General features: G+C 46.3%; 1 protein-coding gene across 6 annotated transcripts in view; it reads right to left on the reverse strand.

Moving 5' to 3' along the window:
* The window catches only part of LOC128875872 (AT-rich interactive domain-containing protein 2), a 35,980-nt gene extending 18,489 nt beyond the window's left edge, over window positions 1-17,491 (reverse strand). For 2 of the 6 annotated variants that reach the window (XM_054121836.1, XM_054121831.1), the window contains exons 1-3: window positions 16,106-17,491; window positions 14,814-14,907; window positions 288-385 (exon numbers count right to left, since the gene is read on the reverse strand). In XM_054121836.1, coding sequence (XP_053977811.1) covers window positions 288-385; window positions 14,814-14,907; window positions 16,106-16,197 — 284 coding nt within the window. In that variant the 5' untranslated portion in view covers window positions 16,198-17,491. Of the gene's footprint in view, window positions 1-287; window positions 386-1,433; window positions 1,474-14,813; window positions 14,908-16,105 lie in introns of those variants that run through there. The other 4 variants (XM_054121833.1, XM_054121830.1, XM_054121834.1 and 1 more) reach the window with 3 other exon arrangements.
* Between the last annotated feature and the right edge of the window lie 54 nt (window positions 17,492-17,545).

Below are 17,545 nucleotides of genomic sequence, written 5' to 3' on the forward strand. Positions count from 1 at the left end.
CATATAAGGTACGTATCATAAGAAAATATCATCAAATTTTCAATTGGTTTTACGAAATTTTTCTCCGAACAAGAACCACGATAGAGAAAGCATAACAAGTTCTCGATAGATCGAGGGACCAGATATCCAGAAAATGTAACGCGATGTCTTTGACCGTTAAAGTAGATTTTGCGCTAAGGGGCTGCGTCGCACCTGCGATTCACCTGCTTCTCGAATGATGTACGACGCGACGCTGACAGTATCTAAAATAAGCTGATCGATGGTAGAAGTGCGTCTTAGATACTTACCTAAGGTAAATTTGTTTAAGGCCAACCCCGCTGTTGACACAGCCGTTAGGTAGATGGAATTGTTCGCATAGCGATATCCACTCGTTTCTGGAATTAACCTGAAACATAAAACAATAACGATTGACTATAAATCAAAGACCGTAGCCAAAGAAGGGATAACTTGTCTCGTCGGAAATGATTTTTTTTTTTTTTTTTTTTTTTTTTTTGTTAACAAGTATCCAGGCGAGACTCGATTGTAATTTAGAGAGATGTGCATCGACGCGGATTATGACATGTTTGCGATCTCGTAGCGCCGAGTGATCCAACATCAAACCGCGATGCGACGCGCTTACGAGTACCGAGAAGCGATCGCGATCAACGTGGAAATATTCGAAGCGCGGCGACAGCGGCTCTTTTACGACTCGGCGTCCAGCCAAAGGGAGTTTACGGTTTCGACCTGCAAAACAGACATGAAAGCTCACGCGCCGCCAGGCAGATCTCGTTTGCAGCGAGAGTGCGTGTGCCGCAGATCTGGCCGTACTTACTATTAACGTTACTCGAAATACCATTTTAAGGGGGCGGGAAGAAATAGCATTAGGAGGCGAAATATTAAGTGTTTTACGCGATAATTTACTTAATTTTTCCGTAACCTTGGGAATATTTCAATTATGTTTTCAAATTTGCTTAAGTTTGGTGTGCTGTACCGAGTATACCGAGTGCAATCCATCGCGTTTCAAGGGGAATTCTTGGTAGCGGGATACGAGATAAAACGGCCCGACGGGATATAAATTTCATCGCTGGTGCTGCTGCTGCCGTCGCTGCCGCCGCGTTAAAAAAATAACCGACGCGACGACTCGTGTTACGAGCCTCAAACACACGTGTCGTCTCCAGGAAAGAGGGACACAGAGAGAAAAAGATTTGGTTTTATATAATCTGTGGTCAGAGATCGGGGTTGTGTAAATTATATTTCAAACGAAGAATAAATCGTCAAGATTTGATCGCGAACAACGATTTTAACAGACAAAGAGTCGTTCGTTGCTCGGGTATAAATTAGAAGCGTTACTCGAATCAGATTTATTTGTATGCGGTGGCGCCACATAACACACGATTCGGTCTCGTCGGCGTCGCCTCGTATTAATTATTCGAATAAAATAAAATTCAATCAACCGGCAAGCACCAGATGACATGCGTCGAGTAATCGCCAAGAGACGTAACGAAATATCGTCTGGACGGCACGGCTAGCTGGTCCCGCTATTGCACGGCGCATTTGTTGCGAACCAAGAGAGGAGCGGGGGAACAGAATCGTGAAATCGACGACGGACGGACATACTGGGTCAGTGCTCTCTGGATCCGCGCCCGTTTCTTTGCTATTCTCGTCGTTGCGACGTTCAACCTTATGAATCGAGAATGTGGCGCCCCACCGTGGACGACCTCGCGACATCATCGGCCTCAAGAAAAACCGCTCGACGAACGCTCGTTGACGTCGGCGTCGGAAACCAAGTATCCGACAGTCAATGAACGTGACTGGCACGAACGGAAAGAAATCAATCAAAATCATCGTGTCAATATTTTCTGGCGCGTCATCTTCCCTGCCGAATTACGTCTTTCTATCTATTTAATTAAACGTTCATGGTGTACGTCGTTAACATATTAATATCTAGCTAGTGGCTAGTTTAGTAGTACATATATTTACGCTATCCCCGTTTTACTGAAAAAAGCAGATATCGTTTCAAACGAGGCTCGTGTCCATTAGGCTCAGATAAGCTGTCGATATTACCACCATCTGCTCCCAATGTTCCGAATATCGTGTTAATAAGGGTAACATTATCTCCTAATGTATATATACAATATAATATAAAACATACATAGCAGAGACGAGGAAAATTTGGATCCGAGTAAAGATATCGAATAGCGAGAAAAAAAGATAAACTCTTTGTCCTGTATTCGGTGCGATTGTTGGATCGACTAAAGCTACAATTTTATTAACGTAAAATGTTACCCATCTCCGGTACACGGATATATTTTTTATTTTGTAACATTAAGAGTGGTTTAGAAAATTCCCCAGTTACGATTCATCAAGCATTCGCTGCATAATGCTGCGATGCAATTAAACGAGGCGAAACGTTTTAATCGGCCAACTTAAACTGTGTAAGAAATTTAAAACGTTTGGATTAAAGTGGGTGAAGAGGAAAAGAGAGGTCCGAAATCTGTTTCCTCGGTCGAAATGATCTGGATCACGATTGTGAAAATTGCCGCGACATTTGACAACGCGAAAAGCTGAAATTGATAGAGTCGGTATTATGCAACCAGACCTAAATCATTTGTAACGTCGATACGGAACACGGCTACTATTTCGTGTAGCTTGTAGCAAAGACACGCGTCTGATTTAATCGAATTACGCGAGTGGATCCTTTTTAGGTTTCTCTTTGAATCTCGATAGGAATTCTTTGCTGCAGTTTCCTTCGTTGTGGAGATTCCTTTGATCGAATAAAAACTTGCCGCAGGCTGAAACGAATATTCGTTGAATCCTTAGTTACTGTTGATTGGTAACTCGTTGCTGGAATTTCCTTTCTTATGGCTTGTTTCGATCGAGCGAGCTAAGCCTGACGTCTCGTTGGGTATCGTGTAATTTATCGATGCTTTCCAAATTAACGGACTATCTTCTGTCAGGAATTGGGCGTGTATCGTATTAGACGTGCACCGATAGAACCGATCGATCAAACGTACCGTGTATAACGCTGAAACGTCGATTGTCCAAGTGTCACGGTGTACGACAACTTTTTGCCAAGTTCCTTGACGTTGCTCGCAAAAAGAGTTAAACGAAAACACCTTGCCCTCCGATTAATTATTCGTAATGCCTCGGTAAACGTTGAATAAAATGCTGAACACCACTTTCGAGGTATACCAATTCTAATTCTATTTCCAAAGTACGTTAGGGAAATTCGTGTACTCTTTGACTACACTTTGATCAATCATCGGTTTTAACATATCAACTTTATTCATTTCCAACAAAAGGTTATCCAAGTTGAGGTAGTTCTTTATCAAGAAAAAGAAAAGAGTGACCACGTGTTGCGATAAATCCGACATAATCGAATATTTGTGCGTGATAAATCGTTTGTAATCCTATGGCGCGTAGAATGCCCGATAAGAATCGGTTAAACCGTAAAACGGACCGTATTTACGTTTCTTTTATTTCAGTTTGTTATCTCTTGGATCGGACACCACGTGCAATAATCTTACTCGCGCTTTAGTAAAATCGTTTTAACCTTTTGCAATTGTGCGGTGGAAATGTCCACGCGTTATCATTTATTTACGCGGGTACGAGTAGAAACGTGTAATCACCGTCACGCGGTTGGCTAATTCGTAACAATTTCAGCTACTTTATCTTGCACCGTGAGACTCGATGGCCGTCTATGAGAGATTTTTACAGCGTAATTAGGACATGATGCGCGTCCGAAGAAAGGTATACCCGTTTATCGAATTTCTACGGTTTTCGAAGGCTACCGCGCGAACCGTCTTCGTATCCGAGAGAAGAAGGGAACCCCGATCGTTGTCGTTGTCGTTATCGTTATCGTTGCCGTTGCCGTTGCCGTTGCCGTTGCCGTTGCCGTTGCCGTTGCACACCGGTTAACGTAGATACGCGCGATTCACTGGCGCCGATTAGAAGTAGTGGCCGGCACACACGCGCGGGTATCCGTGTCTCGGTCTGTAATCGCGCGACTTTGCTTGACCTTGACAGTATGAATTACACCGCGCACGCGCGCAGGGACGTTCTTCGAGAGAGCGTCGAACGTATCCACGTGTTTGGTTCCGGCGAGGGACTACACGATGAAAGTGTCTTTGCCGCCACGTGGTCTCCGTTGGGGTAGGACATGGTCTCTCTTACTCTCTCTCCCACCCCCTCTCGCACACTTCTCTCTCTCCCCCCACCTCTCGCCCTTTTGCTGCTGCACCAACCCGACAGCCACCCGCCGCCGTCGCCGCCGCCGCCGCCGCCGCCGTCGCAGCCGTTACGCGCCTATGCGACTATGCTTTGCTCTTTCTGTTACCGCGTTTCTCCGCGTTTCGTCCCGGTTGGTTCCTCTATCTTGCCATGCTTTTTTCGATTTACTGCAATCGTGCGTTACTTCGTGCCCGTGCCATCGATAGTTGCGTTCTTTTCTTTAATGGAAATCTATATTTTGGTTTTCACAGATCTAATTCTCGTATCACCAAAAGCGATATTCGAGTAGCGGTGCCGAACAGCGATACCAATTTTATCCATACCGCTACGATACTCGTCGACTATCCGAATAGTCCTAATACGATCGTTCGAATTGATTTTTTCCTCCGAAAGCAAAGCGCATAAATATACACGCGAATTCGCCTCGGCGTTATTTCTCAATCTTTCTCCGTTACTGTCTGGGGGATCGAGAACCGGCTCGGAATTACGAGCAACGCAACGCGTTTATCTCTGGTCGACTATTAAGTAAAACCAGTATCTAGCATCGTGTACCGTGCACGAACCAGTCGTAAACGTTGCAAAGTAGTTAATAGTTACTAGTTACACGCGCGGAAAAGATGATAAATCCTTGCGCATGTCAAACTAATATCGATGATGGTAATATTCGAAAAGGATCGGGAATCCCCTTGCGAAGCGTTTCGATCGATTCGATAATTACAAATTCGCATCGTTAAATGGATTGCTTATCCTGGTATTATTACTTTGACGCGTTACTCGCCATATCATCCGTATTGGTGTATAGATGAACGAAAAGTTTTCTGTTAACTTGCCAGTCTGCAACACTTGCCAGTTTCGCCGCTGATTCGTCGATCCACGAGATCGAGACGATACAGAGAATCACTCAGTTATTACGAATTCCAAAGGCGACGATCCAAAATGAACACAGGGAACGAAGCCAAGAATCCTGTTCTAAGAATATCGCCAAGTAAGCGGCGATGGACGATGGCATTTGATCCATTCTCTCTCGCGAATTATCGCGATCCATTTCGATTTCGCAATCGCCGACGTGCCTTGACAGATTACAAGTCTATATTCACTTTGCTCTCCGGTAAAATTCCTAACAGCAGGCTACCGAAACGAACCCCCGCCCCGATTGGTTCGCAACGGTTCATAGCGGCGGCGTCGGCGTCGGCGTCGACGAGATTCGAGTCAACCACGATAACGGCGCAGTGTCTCGTCTTGTTGCGTTGCGTCGCGTTGCGTCGCGTCGCAGCAGCGGCCCTGTAGTGCAGAAATCGACTTGGGTCGCGGAGAGAGCACCACCGTCACGTGAACTCGCTGGCCCACGGCACACGACTGACAGTTCCCGGTCAGCTGATCGTCCACACGTAGGGGTGAGGGGACGGAACAGGAACAGGAACAGGAACAGCACCAGCAGTAGCAGCAGTAGCAGCAGTAGTAGCAGTAGTAGCACGTGGAGGTGGTGGAGGTGGACGAAGAGGAGGAGGAGGAGGAGGAGGAGGAGGAGGAGAAGGGGAGATCGGGTAGAAGAAGGGAAGGAGGGCGGAGGGGTTGGCGACGCGCAGTCTGCCGTCGTCGTCGGGATCAGCTGATCGGTGGAGGTGTGCTAGTAACTGACTGACTGTGAACTCTGAATGAACGAACGCGGATGAAGAAGTCTTCGCGTGCGTACACGTATAGAGAGCTCACTCGCTCAACGGGGGAGGGGGGAGAGAGAGAAAGAGAGAGCGCGCGTATGCGCGCGTGCCTGCCTAACTATGCGCCAGAGACTCGCGAGGGAGCAAACGAGCGTTTAGTATCAACGGAAGTGGCCCAGGACGGAGTCCAGGATGGACTCGGCTCGTGTAGCGTCGTCGCGAACACTCCGAGGATCGGTGTCCTGTTCTAGACGTCGTACACGTGGTACGACTTTTGCTACTGCTGCCGTAACGCGGTGAGGATCGGGAACTCTGTTCGCAAAGAATCTCTTCGCCAAGTTAGGGAGGGAAAGCTATCGTCAACTGGTATCGGGATCGCATGGATCGACTATCGAATAGAATTGAAATTGGACTTGCATCGAGAATCAGCTGGGATTGCAACCCTTGCAATCTGCCAGGAAAGATGTTTGTAGTCTTATATGAGCGCTTGCGAGAGTCAACCCACCCTACGAACTTGTACCTTTCTTTCCTGACCTATTCCTTTGCCTCTTTTTCTTTTCTCTCGTTAAGAGACATTAAGTAAATGCAATCAACGAATAAACGTGTACCAGTACGACATTTGTACATTTCGTGTCCTAATTTCGGTGTCGAACCAGCAGACTTGGACGGTGATATAGATGTACACGCTTTTAAACAGTTTTCTATGGAATTTTTATCGGTCCTCTCTTAACGAATAAACATTTCATTTCTATATATCGTTCGCGAACGGCCATTATCCGTAATCTGCATCTCTTTGTTACGAATGCATTCGTGCCGAGGGCAAGTCAATCTTTGCGAGACAAGTCGGGGATAGAACCCAGTGACGGGTTGTCGGTTACGTGGGACTAGCCGGTGAATACGTGGAATAATAGAAAGAAACGTTGTTTACACAAGTTGCATGACTCTGAAATGGATACGGTACGAAAACCATGCTTGTTTCGTAGGTGTATTAAACTTTTTTTCAAAATTTGTAAAATAATTAATTCGGGGTAGCAAGGGTTAATCGGTTAGCGCTGTGCCCTTTCGCCGCCAGCAATCGCTCGATTAACGCCTCAACGAATGCATAGCATTCAGTTTCACAGAGGCGCGCGACGCGTAATAAGCGTGCATACGATCGTGTCGACAATTGAACGCGCAATACGCGGCTGAGAGGGCATGTAACGTACAAGAGAAGAACAGACGAGCGGGTAATTTACCGAACACAGGGACGAACAGAAAACGTTTAATTTCTGTTCCTCCACTGGAAACCGATAATAATAATAATAATATTTTTCTAATAAATTTATGTTGCATTTCAAATGTGCGCGTTCAAACGCCGATTACACATCTACCATTTTCAGTCTTCTCGTAGGAGAATCTTTCGAGTGTACATAAAAATGTTTACGCGACAAACGATGACATTTACCTACCAACATACGTAAACGCTGCTAATCTCACGTTTTAGTGTTTTCTTTCGATAAAGTCTGCGAGGTTCGAGCCTCGCTACCGAAAAGATCAAACGAACCTCGACATTATAGGAAGCCATCGTAAACTTATACCGATTCAAATCTAAGATAAAAACATTTTTTACTCTCCAGCTACCCTTTTTTCTTTTTTTCTTTTAAATAACACATTCATATAATCGGTAAAAAATAAATTCACTTTTTGTTTAATAATTATCTCAACGAGAAATCTAACGTAGAGGATATTTTAGAAATTTAGATACAAGCCAGAGATGGATGAAATTTTAACTCGGAATCAAATGTCTCGAATAATGGACAAAGTTTGTATTCGTTACGAATGCACGCTGAGAATTTTCCGTAAAAAATATTTATGCAACCTATAATGAAATTTATCTACCGATTCGTTGGAAACGTACACGCTGGTGTTGCGAGCGTTTCGGTATTTTTTTTTTTTCTGGTAAAGTCTGCGACGTTCGAGCCACAACATACAGACGTTTGCGAACCCATGCGGGTGCCACGTTGTGCACGCACTCGTCGCAAGCCAAACAATGGCCACTCTTTTCCGTCTCTACGCTAACTCGTTGCATAAGATAAAACTAATCTACAAGAGTCACGGTATGACGAGTCCTCCCAATGCGATATCGCGGTTACCAAACCCAACTTGTTACGGGGGACCGCGTCCACGGTGTGTCTATCGAAAATTCCCTTTTACTTTTTCAACAGAGATTATCGTTTGCAATGATACCTTAAGAATGTTTGAAATAAATAGCTCCAGATAAATGGCACTCCCGCCACTGCCGTATACGATTCTTTGCCATAACGATGTATTTTCATTTATTTTGTAATCTTTTTTATTTGAGTACACGTTCGTTTAGAAGAGACGACAACACGAAATGCGGTCTCTCTTATCTTTTTCTGGCGTGCAAGGCACATATCGGCATTAATGGCCTTGGCCTTGGCCGACGGTGCCACTTGGTCAGCCATCATTCGAGCACGAGCCATCAGCGCAGGTCACTGCATCTTTCCCTTGGCTGTTCCTTCAACGGACCGATCTCAACCCATTTGCGAATCTTACACGCCGCGGATTTCGCGCAGTTTTATTTGTACCTTTGAACGATCGTCGCTGCCCGCCACCGAGGTTCCTGTTTTCCAAATTTCTTTGTATCGCAATTTTGCTTTGCGCGATAGATCGATCCGGAGATGTTTAATGTTTACCGCGCAGCTATTAAATATCGTAATCAGGTTCTGTTCGTGTTTGGGCACTTTTCGGTACGGGCAGATTTTGCGAATAGAAATGCAAACAGGAATTTGTATCGTTAAAGAGAACGAGTTTGAAAACTGCGTTGCATGAAAGGCGCGACAACGCGAGGGTGGGCTAACGCGAGACTCGACCGCAGTCGCGAGATTTATAACGCGTTTTGTTCGCACCTCGAAGCCGAGTAACGCAACTTTCTACTAACGTATCTGGAAAGTTTTGAGTTTCGTTGAAAGTGACTTTGAATTTGAAATTTACCCTCAGGGGCATAACTAATCGTTTGATCAGTAACTAGAAATGGCAAAGTAGAAACGTATGTTATTCTATATTTTAACATGTCCGCAATGCGAATGACCTGTTTTAAGAAATTATTTTTAAATTAGCCAAGGCGACACAGTACCAATAATTCTATGACGTGTCAAGTTGGCCAGGCTTCTTTCGGAAAAACCAATCGAACGCATCTGTCGCATAAATATTTTACTTGGATATATCTGTTTCTCCGTCGTTGTGCGAAACACCGGAACGTACATTTAAACTTGTTCGACGTTAATTCAAATTGATATTTGAAACACGAAAAGGCCATTCGTATTTAGAACATGCGCGCTAGATTATTTCCAAGCAAACCGTTGACCATGACCGATCCTCGAACACTTCTTAATCGTCATCGAGCGACTTAATTTACCGGACGTTTATCTTTACTCGCTTATTCGTTTTCTGTCCTACGTAAAGCCACCTGAAACGTGTAAAGTACGCGATTAATGCGCCAAATACACTTTGTTGGTTTGAACAAAATTGAAGGGACAAACCCGACGAGACGAAAAAGACGACAGCGACGCATTTAAAATGTTGGCGAGAACGTTTTCACGGGAACGAGAACGATCGACGAGTTCGAAATCGAGGCGATATGCTTTCCTTTGGCTGTCCTTTATTCGTCTCGCTGTTTCCTCGACTAACGGTGAGCCCATCTTACGACTTACGACGGTGGAGCGTGTACCTCAGGCTATCTCTATTTAATCTCGTCGTCGCGACGTTGCCGTCCGGCCGCCGTCACAAGGCTTGCTCTCGGAAGTGGTCTGCCCTCGGCTGCCAGAATGGCAACGCCGCGCGGCACGGCACCTCTCCTCGCGCGTCGTCTCTCTTCCACTCGAAACCGCCGACGCTTTCCACCTTTCTCTCTCTTGTATTGCTCGCTGCTGGTACCTCGAACCACCGCGCACGGCCTCACACGCGACATTCGCGATGGAGGTAGTAGGTGTCGTTCGTTACCTACGATCGAGGGACCAAGTAAAAAGAGGAATGTTTCCAGTACGAAAGGCGAATCATCGAGACGATACTGCCCTGGCTCGGTAGCGATCCGATGCGACGCTCGAAAGAGCTTTCGAAACGTGATTTTCGGTTACGTTATGGCTTCCCTACGACAAAGGCTTACGCGTACCTTTTTTTTATGCTTTTTTGCAAGTCAAAGAAATATTTTGCAGCGAAATACGAACATACGTTTGCGCTACGTTGAAATTTCGTGTTACAGCGTTTCTCTTTTACGCGACGTACGAGGAACGTAATACGTGCCAACGTAAACGAAATACAATATCGAACTCCCACATCGAATTCTTCTAGATTCGTCACTTTCAGAGTATTTGTAAACGATTCGACGAAAGACATTGCATCTAGTTAAAATAATACCTTGTAGTTAAATCCGATTTTCGGTAACGCGAAGCCAACGTATCACCGAGAAAAGAAATACACAAATTCTATGAATCCGTTTCCGAACAAACAAAGAATTTCCTTTAAAAAGACGAAACAAGCCAGCAGACTCGGTGGGGAAGGTAGGAGTGAGAAGCGAGAAGCGAGAAGCGAGAAGCGAGAAGCGAGAAGCGAATGCCTATTTTTTCCACAACGAAAGAATCTCCGAGTGAAAAGTACTTGGCCGATTTGGACACGGGGGTGCTCGTCGGTGAAGCGCGTGCGTGGGACAGTCAAAGGCAAGCAAGAAAGCAAGCAAGCAGACCGAGCCAGCAAGCGACCAGCCAGGCATCTCAGTCTCTTCGGCGTCCCCGGGTGCACATGTGTGCAGGGCATGAGGTCGCTCTCCTCGTCGTTCGATGTGTGAGAGCCCGGTTGCCCTCTCCCCCGCATGGTGCCGGAGCGACGTTGCCGACTGCTCGATGCTTGGGCGGGCGGCGATGCCGGTATGCGTGTGGCAGGGCGCGGCGTTGCCATATCGACCGTGCCTCATCACCGGGGAGCCAACGAGCGAACCCCCGCCCCACCTCTTCGCTTCTAACCGAGTTCCATCTTTCTCGGTTTCATTCTCTTTTTTATATTTCCTGCCTCTCTTTTCTCTCGCCGCCCCTCTCCTCCTTCTCCTCCTCCTCCACCTCCACCTCTACCAGCTTCTTTTTCGCTGTACATACTCGTTCGTTTTTCGTTTCATCCGACTCCTTTACTTACCTCCGGGACACTATTCGTCCTTCTCTGTTAGACGCGCGGCTCTGACCACTTCGAAACGATGCAAGGCGCCGCGGCACCTGACTGACTCAGCATTACCGACTTGCTCGCAGATTCCTCGCACGCTACTCGCACTGCGTATAGCGAGCAGACCAATGCCAGACTACGGTGCGTGCTCATTCGACGACAGTCCAAGTCGAATACTCTTCGTATACCACTCGCGCCCTTGAACAAGCCGGACACTAGCGCGAACCGTACACGCTTTCCCTCGGCCTCTTTCTCTCCGTTAGGGATGCTCGATTTCAACTCTCCAGGAAACCGATCTTTGGTACACGATTATTCGTCTAACGCGAGGTATAAGAAGAATATCATTCGTTTCGTTTTCAATGTCAGGAACGTAACATACGTATATGTCTGGGTGCTAACCTAAAAATCTCAAAGTACACGCGACACACAGTTGCTACTTGTACAGAAATCATTTTTCAAAGCGTTTTTTCACTGAACGCATAGCAATTTCTATTTAAAATTCTTCTTCTCGCAAGAATGGAACGAGCCTACTTTCTGTATCTGCCACTCTCTGCGTTTCGCGATCATGGTCCTTTTCCAGAGAGCTTCTCTCGTTCGCGATGATCCCTTCTACCCTCCCACCCTCAACCCATCGTTTCTTTTTCTTGACGGAACCGGTAGGAGCGCGGACGTTCCGCCACTGCTTCTTTGACGAGACGTTACCCCGAGAAAACGCGACGCTTCGTCGTTTATTTTCTCCCTCGGTTTACGCCAATGTTTTCAACTGGTTCGAGACTCGATATTGGACGCGATTCGACCATTTTACGCGTTCATTTCTCTCAGATAAACACAAAGAGTCGCTGTCGCTCTGGGAGTCAGTGCAACTTTACCGACTCAACGACTACGAACCGAAATCCCTGTCGGTCTCGATCTAGATTATTTTATTTGCCAACTATACGATACGTTTAATAGAAATAGATAATCGTTTAACACGTGCGAATAAAGTGCTATCGCATTTCGCATCGCCTCACGGAATGTCCTGGAAGACGCTTTCGTTATACCCGGTACGGTAAATCAAACAGCGACTCTCGAGTGGATTAATTTTCTAGCTGACCGGCGGGTCGGCGGGTCGGCGGGTCGGCGTCGGCGTCGGCGCCGGCGTCGGTTTCGAAATTGGAGCCGAAAGATAAAATATTTAGATTAGCGGCAAACTACTGTGCAAGACCGACGAACTCGGCGCGTTTGGTATGCAACAGCAGACCGCGACGCGACATATGTATGACCAGGCGAAACCTATATGTACCTTGAATACTTTTTTACTTCCGTAACACAGCGATACGTAACGACGCTTCATTTTTTTCTGGCAAAATAGAATTTCTCGTTGGAGCGCGTGAAAAAATTGGAGATCGGTATCTGGCAACGGGGGAGCGCGTTACGAGTTAGCCAATCGTTTAACTGCTACGAGAACATCCTGCGTCGGGTCGGTTCGCCGATAATTTCTACTTGTACACTTTCACTTCACGGCGACTGCTCCTTAAGTGGAGTGACTTTGCCTCGTGACATGGTGATGCAGAGACGCGCGCGAGATCAGTTTCCTCGCCCTTTTGCCAACCAACCCAGTTGAATATTAATCAACTTTTTCGACTCGGAGAGATACTTAACACTTGGCAGCATGTTTTAATGACTTTGCCACGCCAAGACGCGATCAACTTTTTTAACGAGCGCGTCGCGTAACCTCGTCAAGAATAAAAAACTAAATAAAATAAAATAAAAAAAGAAGCAATTTGAAGAGCATGTCTCGAACGTAATTGTAACGTTCGCGTGGTCTGCTTTAGGACCGACAACGAGTAGGATAAAATAAGAAACTGACAGGAAACTGACAGGATGTATTTTCGAATCATTTTGTAGCACGATCGAAGCAGATGTAAACAAGATCCACTGCGGTGCTATCGAAAGCAGTGCGTTTGTTAAATTAAGAGTGTTCTCGTTTCAAGTGCCAACAGTTGGCCGCACTGTTACCCGGTGATTCTTCTTGAAAAAATAAATTGAAAATGCGCAGTGTAATTGTTTTCGTGTCACGAGCCTTCGTTTCGTAAACAAATTGATGTTCAACGTTAACCGGGCACGCGTATGATTTTCGTTCGTCCAACGCAACTTTTTCCCCTCTTTGATTTAGTCATAGGATGCGCTATACGAGTGGAAATTCAAGCAAAAACTAATATCTTTCGGAGCATGTGCATTGTTCCACGCGATCCTACCGAAAATGCTCGTTAGAGACTACTTTTTAAATTGGACTCTTATCCCAGAAGCAATAATCTACCTAACTTCCTGTTACAAGTGTTCCTCGTAACGTCGAAGCGAGCCAAGTTGCTTTTCCACGTTTCCACGGCGAGCGTCCAGTAAAAACTGACGTAAACTTGTTCGAATCGAAGAACCGCGCGGTCCGCGATGCATTCTGAGCGTAGTCGCGACCCGGCTGTATGTTATATAGGTAGCCTAGCGAGTAGCAAGTTTCGATCACACTTGTTGAGGGGAAGCCCTCGGCCAGCACTACCTCCACATCTCCTCCTCTCGTCATATTCAATCGTGTGTGTTCTCTCTCTCTCTCTCTCTCTCTCTCTCTCTCTCTCTCTCTCTCTCTCTCTCTCTCTCTCTCTCTCTCTCTCTCTCTCTCTCTCTGCCCCCGCGTCTTCCCTTTCTCGCTTCTCTGTTCTCTTGCCTCCCTCCCCTTTTTCCCGCGCGCACCTTCTTCCCACCTTCGGTTCATGATCTATCTCCCACCCCTCGAACAGTGCCTCAAGTGACCCTGACCTTGCCTCAACTTCCGTATTGTCCTCGTGCAGAGTGGGCCAGAAACACGAAAAACTAATGAAAAGTCAGCACCGATCGTCGATCAATTGTATTTACAAAAAATTAAGTTCATCGATCGAAATCAAACGAGAATTCAGATATCTATTTCATCGAATAGCATAGTATTCTGTATGATATGTACAATTTGTCGTTTACGAAAATACTTGATCTAACGTGATTTGTGTACCGGGAAAAAGATTGCTGGTTTCATTGGAACGAATACGTTCCTTCCGTGATTGTCAAAGAAAAAGCTGATGGATGAAAAAGTATACGGTATCCTTGGTTTCTCTTCGCGGAGACCACTTTCGTCGTGGCCGATAACATTGTCGACCGTTCGAACAGAAAATTCACGTTTCTAATGAAATATTTTTAACGGAACACTGGCTTCGACTGCCTTGACTTTACGAGCGAAAAATACCAGCCGAACGTGTTCCGAATACAATATAAAGTAACTGGCGAGTGACGTAAACGACCAGGAACAAACTAAATGTAACGTAATGCACGCTTCGATGGCTAGCCGATAATCTCCATCGAACATTAACAATTCAAATTCTGCACGCAATGTCTACTAACTCGCGCGTCTTCCACTAGTGTTAAAAGTTTAAGGTAAAAACATGCTGGTGCATATTTCACGTTATCTTAAACTGAAATTAACGTTTTCCAGATGTTTGAACGATACAAGAAAGAGAATTGGCCGTGACGAGTCCTGTGATAAATCAAGCAAACGCGTGTATAAACAATGTATGCATACGAGTAGGTAAGAAAGGTGCATTTATACGTTGCATCAGCGGTCATCCCTCCCAATTTTTGCTAGCGCACGGATTACACTCGAAATATGCATCCTGGATGATGCGTGCATATTTATCCAGCGAAAAGCAAGTTGAATAAACATTGAAAAAATCGACTTACCTTTATCCATCCTCCGTGGGCAGTTACAACCACGTACAGCAAGTACAGATCTATATCTTTTCCATTAATTTTTGGGCATTTCTTGAACGAAGTCCTGAAAATTGAAAAACGTATAATTAGAAAGAGCTTGTCATACGTGGGTTAGATGTAAATAGATACTTTCTAGTTGAGGATCAAATAAATGACAAGGTATCGCATAAATTCATCTATGCTTAGATTACGTTGAAAGAATTTATAAACAATATCGTTTTAAACGAAATTCGTTTTGCCAATGTTTGACATTAACATACAACAAATAACCTCGATTATCAGTGGTAATTAAGCAAGTTAAAAATATTCTAATCCCTAGCCGCTTCTCGTACGTATACATATTTCCGTATCGTTTTCTTCGGCGGTCAAATGTTTTAGGTTCGTAAAGCCGCGGAAAATGTAATCGAAAACATCATTTACCCCGTGAGTAGTAAAAACATGGCCAACCAAAGTTCAACTGTATTTCAATTACGCGATAGGTGCTCACCGAGGTTAAGATCATTCGTTACGATCGAGCAACGCTTTGTTTCCGTTTTCGAATCTAGTATTAAACAGGCGACAATGACGTAACGACGAGCAGCATCTTTGCCTGAAACTATCTTTGTTCGTTTAATACTTTGAAACGATCTCTAATCGTCGTTCGATATCCGATATCCGATCGTCGCGTCGATCCGACACAGAGACAGAGAGCGCGAACGTTTACAACAAACGTAACAACTCGGAGACGCAGGAATCGTCAAACAGAGGATAAAAATCAGCGAGCTATCGTAACATCGTTTCACTGCTTTCTATGCATAACCTCAATCGCAATAAGATAGGCGTCCGATCGGCGTCGAGCCGACAGAACAGAATACAGAACTCGCGTAAACAAATAACGTAACATAAAGGCTCGACTGGAAAAGTTTAGACGAGAACGCACATAACCTCAACTCTGTCCGCATTCTAACCAAAGACTGCCGATACGATTTACTTTCGAAACGTGCACACATCGCGAACGCGATCGACAACGAACAGAAAACGATGCAAACGAATAGAGAGGAAAAAAAGGAATAAATTATTGTGGATAAGAGCAAGAGAGAACCGTGAGTGTAAGACTATACGACTGCAAGATTGTACGATTGTACGATTGTAGACAGTCGGACAACCACAGAGAAAACACAGAGAACGCAGACACGCGTATACGTCTACGTATACGCACACGCTCTTACCGAGATAGAAAGAGAGTTCGAGTTGGAGATAGCCAACTAGCGAAATGGTCTTACCCTCTGGTCTCATGAAAGTGACGGAGGTCCTTCAGGAAGTTTTCCCTCTCCCTCTCGTAGGTGACGGGGTCCTTGTTGAGGATCTTGGCCATATTCGCGAGCGATAGAGTGCGTGGGCGTGCTAATCGGGGTGTGCTCTGGGTTTACAGGGCACGTAGGGGCAGCAGGCAGAGAAATAGGCTTGGCAGCACATGGGCGCTCACGAAAGCACATTTACGCCAGGAGCGTCCTGGTGCGACGAGAGAGAAGAACGAGAAGGTGGATAGCAGAGGACGAGGACGAGGACGAGGACGAGGACGACCGCGGGTCGACACGGGGTCGCGACCCGCTCCCGACATCGGGTCGTCTTGTCCTGGCCCGAAGTGTCGGGCCGGTGGCCTCTCTGTCGCGCGCGCGAAAACGAAACGGCGGCTTGGTTTTTCCTTTAGTCGGTTCCTGTCTGTGGCTGCTGCTTGCTGTTGGCTTACACACACCGCCACCCCGAGACAATCGAATCGAATCGAATCGAATCGAATCGAATCGGATCGGATCGGATTGGATCGGATCGGCGCACCAATATACACGAGAGTCACTATTACTAGCGTGCCGTGCGTGTCCCTCGTCGACACTCGACAGGCACCGAGCTGAGAACACTCGCTTCGGCACGCGTGGGGAAAAATCCGAATCCTCGTTAGCGCTAGACGTACATGTATATACGTATATACGTTATAGGTATACGTATACGTATACGTATACGTATACCGGGTATCACGCACAGAGTGTAGTCACTACCGATCGACCGCCGCGAGAGAGAGCCGAACCACCGCGTTTACACGGGCACACGGGCACACGGGGGCCGCAACGCGACTTTCCTCGCGGGCCCGCGATCGATTCACCTGTCACTTGTCAACGAAACGTTCGCTCCGGGATACGTTTGCGTCACGCCACACGTATTACACACGATGCCCGTTCAACCGGACCGTAACAACTTATTCGACCGGACGCGGCTGCAGAACCGACTTCTCGTCACTGCCGTTTCCCTTAGAGCTGAACGCTTGCTTGACGTGCGCCCGTATATCAAAATGGCGTCTCCTCCTGCCTGGCATCCATTGGCGAAGCCACGGCCAATTTCCCGTGTACGCTACCGATAGCTACGAGCAGCGCCGACCCTACACTACCGCGACACCGTTTCCGCTTCACACAACCTCTCGTACCGCGCGCGGCACACCCTATCTACGCACACTCTACGTCATTTTACGCGCGACACCGCGTTGCCCCGACTACACCAACGGCCTGGCCCTCGGCTTTTTTACCCTCACCGAACCGTACAAACAAAATCCCGGGTCGCGCAGTATTTTTACTTTCGAAATGGTTCTGGATCCCCCTCGCCAGTGGCGCACCGTTTGTTTGAATTGATCCTTTGCTTCGCCGATAGAGGCGCGACCTACTCTGGAATACACT

Source organism: Hylaeus volcanicus, chromosome 4 (genome assembly GCF_026283585.1).
Source record: "Hylaeus volcanicus isolate JK05 chromosome 4, UHH_iyHylVolc1.0_haploid, whole genome shotgun sequence".
Lineage (NCBI taxonomy): Eukaryota > Metazoa > Arthropoda > Insecta > Hymenoptera > Colletidae > Hylaeus > Hylaeus volcanicus.